The sequence below is a fragment of the Aphanomyces astaci genome, assembly GCF_000520075.1.
Source record: "Aphanomyces astaci strain APO3 unplaced genomic scaffold supercont1.8, whole genome shotgun sequence".
NCBI lineage: Eukaryota > Oomycota > Saprolegniomycetes > Saprolegniales > Verrucalvaceae > Aphanomyces > Aphanomyces astaci.
Window position 1 is genome coordinate 9,937 of NW_009798271.1, and position 4,957 is coordinate 14,893.

At 47.9% G+C, this 4,957-nt stretch overlaps 1 protein-coding gene across 1 annotated transcript in view; it reads left to right on the forward strand.

The window, feature by feature from the left end:
* Positions 1-725, forward strand: part of H257_04525 (hypothetical protein) — a gene marked incomplete at both ends in the record, with an annotated part of 4,103 nt that extends 3,378 nt beyond the window's left edge. Inside the window, one exon of the mRNA XM_009829074.1 lies at positions 12-725. Coding sequence (XP_009827376.1) covers positions 12-725 — 714 coding nt within the window. The remainder of the gene's footprint in view (positions 1-11) is intronic.
* Positions 726-4,957: the final 4,232 nt, after the last annotated feature.

The window sequence follows — 4,957 nt, forward strand, 5'->3', positions numbered from 1 at the left end:
ACCGCTGGAAGGTGTCTCAAGTGAACATCGACACCAACTTGAAGCTGAACGGCCAACCCGTGGACAAGCGCAAGTTCGACATGCCTCCCCAAACGGTAAACGCGCGGTACAAGCGTAATGAGAACCAAATTGTGTTCCCGGCCGGCATTTTGCGTGCCCCGTACTTTGATCTCAAATACGATGCAGCCCAGAACTTTGGTGGCATCGGGGTGGTTATCGGTCACGAAATTACCCACGGGTTCGACAACCGCTTCCGTAATTACGATGGCGACGGTAACTTCAACCCGTGGTGGTCGAACGCCACCAACATTACGTTCACGACAAAGACCCAGTGCCTTAGCGACCAGTACGCCAAATTTGTCGTCAATAGCGACCTAACTGGCGCTGTGTTGGGCAACATCAGCGGCCAGCGGTCTTTGGGTGAAGCCATTGCCGACAACGGGGGGCTCAAGACCAGTTTCCGTGCGTACCACGAGTACTTGAAGAAGTTCCCGTCGCAGTACACGGAAGAAACTGGCGACAAGTTGTTCTACTTGTCGTTCGCCCAAGTCTGGTGCTCCAAGAACACGGATAGGTATCTCCTCAGGGATTTGAGGAGGAAGCACCCGCCCGATCGGTTCCGCGTGACGGGGGCGTTGCAAAACAACGCTGAGTTTGCCCGTGTGTTTAAATGTCCCACCAACTCGAACTTGAACCCGTCCAAGAAGTGCTTGTTGTGGGAATAGGGTTGATGGATACCAAAATATGAGCGTTGTGTATTCGGAAGGATAAACTAAGAAAACGATGTCTTGGTTGAAGTGTGTTGTTTTTCGTATGTGGTGAACACACAATCTACAATAATAGAGAGGTTTCGCAACTCATCTTTATCATCACCTTCGGTTGTGCCGGTGGAGGGTCTTTGCGCGCTTTGACTTTCTTAGCTGTGTCTGCCAAAACCGGAAGTAAAGTATACTGTAAAATCTAATTAATGATACTGCAAAACTTGATTAACAATCATCAGAATTGGCCAATTGTAAGGTCAATCATCTTTGTCCTTACAGGCCGCATTGGTTCAGCCGCCACCTTCGTGAGGGGATTGTTGTGCTGGCCAACATCTTCCTTGCAGCGCCAGTCGGCAGGGCTCGGTGGTACTGACCCCATGCGCAGTACTCGGGCAGCACGCGGTTGCTGCCTTCAAAATACAGAATCAAGAATTATCCTTGGTACCTAGACCTAACGCGGGCCTTCAGTGTCGCAGATGAAGCCTGTGAGGAATGCCCGGTGCAAGTGATACACGTTCTCGCACTCGATCCAGTGGGAGTCCAACGCATGAAGCACGACAGACCACCTTTCTTCCGCGTCCTGTGCATCGTCGGCGTATTTGTAGTACAAGGCCGGCGGGCCCGTCTTCGTAGCGACACTTCGTGAAAAGTCTTCACTAAAGACGGTTCACCAAGTGTCGCTGCTAACAGACTCGACGGGGTCACTTCATAGCGCTACGTGTATGCTGTAATGTTGTACACTTGCAAATGTAGATGGATTAGAACTTGCGCTGTTTCTAAACGACCCATCACAAAGAACAAATCACATTGTTGTTGCGTTAGCATTCGCTTGTTCTTACTGTTAACGCTCACTCGAACCCCAGAAGATAAGTTGACTGGGGCCTGAACCCATAGCGGCAACGTTAGCTGTGGCATTTGTCATCGCGTCGAGCACATCACTAATGAGACGTTGTGAAAGGACTTCTGAGCAAAAGAGCACGGAAAACTCCCAAGGGCGTGGGTCCTAGCATGGGACACAAGCAGCGTAAGGCACTAGTCATGCAGTATGTCTGCATGACTGACAACGTGCGGTGCCTGCCTAGCCGTCGAGCACAGCATGCATCCGAATAACTTCTTTAACCGGAAGCAATGCAGTGACACGGATCCACGATATCCAGCCACAAGTCCTGGATGACTTGATGGGTGACGAGCCTTTCAGTTCGCTCCGATCACCCGGGAGGCCATACGAGAGCGCGGACTAAGCCTCTTACTTACCAAATGATCTACCTATTCCTCTTGTCGGGCAGCGGCGTAAGGCCGTGCCACTACTGGACGAGGCCTGAATAACGTTACGTGTGCAAGTTGATTTCATGGTGACTGACATAGACGAAGCTGGTGTTGCAAGCACATTGAATTTAACATGAGTTCGTGCTGCAATGACTGACATATGTGAACCTAAGATTACAGTACCTATTACTACGTAGTACGTTCTATGATGAAATCTTTGAGATCCCACAGATGAGTACATGTACTCGAGTACTAGTACATTTTATGTAAAGGCTGGGAGAAGTCTGTTCTTGTTAAGGAGATTCGATTAAAACCTATATTAAAACACAAAGAAGTAGGTTATATATGTATCCACATCATCATCAGCTTGTCGCTGGAATTCACTTTCCCTCACAAGCGCAGTGAAGCTCAACGCCACTATCGTTTCAATCGCCAAGTGAGATTGCCCATTGACAGCAACCGCGCTACACGCTTTCTGTCGCCATTGATGAATCGTTCGAAGAGCAACTATTAGATGATGGAGGTGGATTCATACCATTAATAAAACGTGTTTGCTGATCAATTTGATTTGGTTCCATTGGATTTAAATGACCGGCTACTGCACTTTTGATCAGTACATCTCCAATCAGTAAATCTGTGTGCTGATTTACTGAAAATTTACTGAAATATATTCGCACCGCACCAGTATCCGGTTCAGTACTTTGCTGACCAGCAAATATTCCAGTAAAAGTCACACAGATTTGATGGGACTTGTACTGGATTTGCTGGAGTCAGTACCGGATATAGTGGCCGGATAGAGAAATCTGTATATAAACACGGAGCAGCGAAGCCTCAGGGTCGGTGATGGCATAGGTCAAGGTGCAGTTGTGGCGGCCCTGGTACGATATGTATGGTGCAGTCAATAGCTTATGACTTATGTGGTGATGACTCTTGCGGCGTAGGTCAGTTGCGGCCTCGATGCTGCCGTGATAATTTTACTGTTAGGCGGCAGCATCGACTGCGGGTGAATGCGGCCGGTTGCTTGTTTGCGCCCGTCTGAGCCCGGTCCGAGGCCGATCCTGCCGTGGTTGGCGGTGTCTATCTTGCGCCGGTCGAAGTTGCATGGCTTGCCGCGTTGGCGAGATTCGTGCGTCAGTCGGTGGGTATGTCTTTGCGGCCGGTAGCCGTGTTGTTAATATTGCAGGACCCATGTCATCGACTAAAACTCGACAGGACCCGCGCCATTGACTGCTGCATTACCAAGGTCAATAGCGCGTGTCCTATCGTTAGCTGGCAGATGCCTATTATGTCTGTATATCTCCGTACTCCGTTTACTAGTTCACGAGACACTACAGTTGATGCCATTCCTGGGGATAAGGATAACTTTGCGTATCATTGCGTGCCATTCCTGGAGATAAGCATTCCTCATTGTCGAAATTAACGCGGGTTTCAACTCAGGCTGGTCGAATGATGATTTACTGGCTGGAGTTGGGCTTATTGCGGTGCGAATTATCCTGAATTATCAGTCCATTACAATACTGGAGGTTGTTATCCGAACACTATGCGGATATTGGTGTGTCGATTTACTGGAATGCGGTGGAGATGCTCTAACCTAGTCTCTTTCGAATTCGCTGAGTTCTTGCTTGAAAGAGATATATCTAATCAGTAGCAATGTCCAAGGCCAAGGGCATTTGAAAAGTGTAAACATGGGAACATGGGTCAAAAGTTGAAAAGTTCGCATCAAGTTGATCAGATTTTAAAAACGACGTCATTTGAAATTTCACCATAGTTAAAAACAAAAGACAAATTTGGCCCTTACAAACACGAGCCTAGCGAGATAGATACCTACCGTTTTGAGGCAGGCTGTTTTGCTGATATTTTGGCAATAACGGCGTTAGGTGTAGGTATTAGGGGCTCTTCCAAGTAGGTACTAACTAATACAACTGGTGTCATGAAGCACTGTATTAATACCTACCCGTAGAGTGTATATGTACGTAGGTGTAGGTATTAATACAACTGTAGTCATGAACCACCCCACAGAAGTGTATAACGTTATTGCCAAACTGTAGTACTTTACTTCGAAGTACATGGCTGCAAGCAGGTTTAGCTGCGGTGAGGCAAGACATCATAACCTTATGATCCCTCCTAATTTGCGTCCATATGAACTACTACCATTAAAATAGGGGAGTCGTCGAAGAGATCCTTCAGACTCCACCGCTTTGATAGCAAGTCATAATAACGTTAGGTTTCACACGACATTGAAGCTATCGGGAGAAGGAATACCATTGCTGATCCATAATTGTTGCCGAACTCCTCGAGGGTGCCACATAATTTGGCCATTTCATCGATTAGGCGATGCTGCCGCTGTTGTGTCGGCATCCAGTGGTCGTCCACAAAACGAGTAGAAGCACCAATTCTCTTGTAGTATGTTTTACACTTTTTTGTATATTGGGTGCAACGACATGCCTGATCGGATTCGGGCCTAATGTGCAAATGACAAATGCTGCACCTATCCCGACCGTCCAAGTCGTTCTTCGACGCCACTCTCGACAAGCAATGCTGGACGCCTGGATCCGGTAAATGTTGCTTGTGTGGTACTCTGTGCTCGCTAAAAACCGACGAGCGGCCTTGTTGGGCTCACGAGTGGAAGATGGCCAAGGAGGCTTGTATACGCGGTAATGGGGCGTTTCTTACTGGCACAAGTCGATAAGTCGGAGGAGTAAACAAGCATCGTCGTCAACGGAAAAGCTGGTGTTGGTATAGTCCTTCGTGCGTTGTAAAGTGCGCAGGGGTGAATGCATAAACATTAGTCAATGGAGGCCATAGGGCTCACTTCCGAATAATACCCATCAAACTAATACAGCTTTGGGAAATCTGCCGCTACAACAACTTTCGTGCGGTACCGAATTCTATCACTCGAGACATACGCCAGGAATTGGATCACCGGGTAT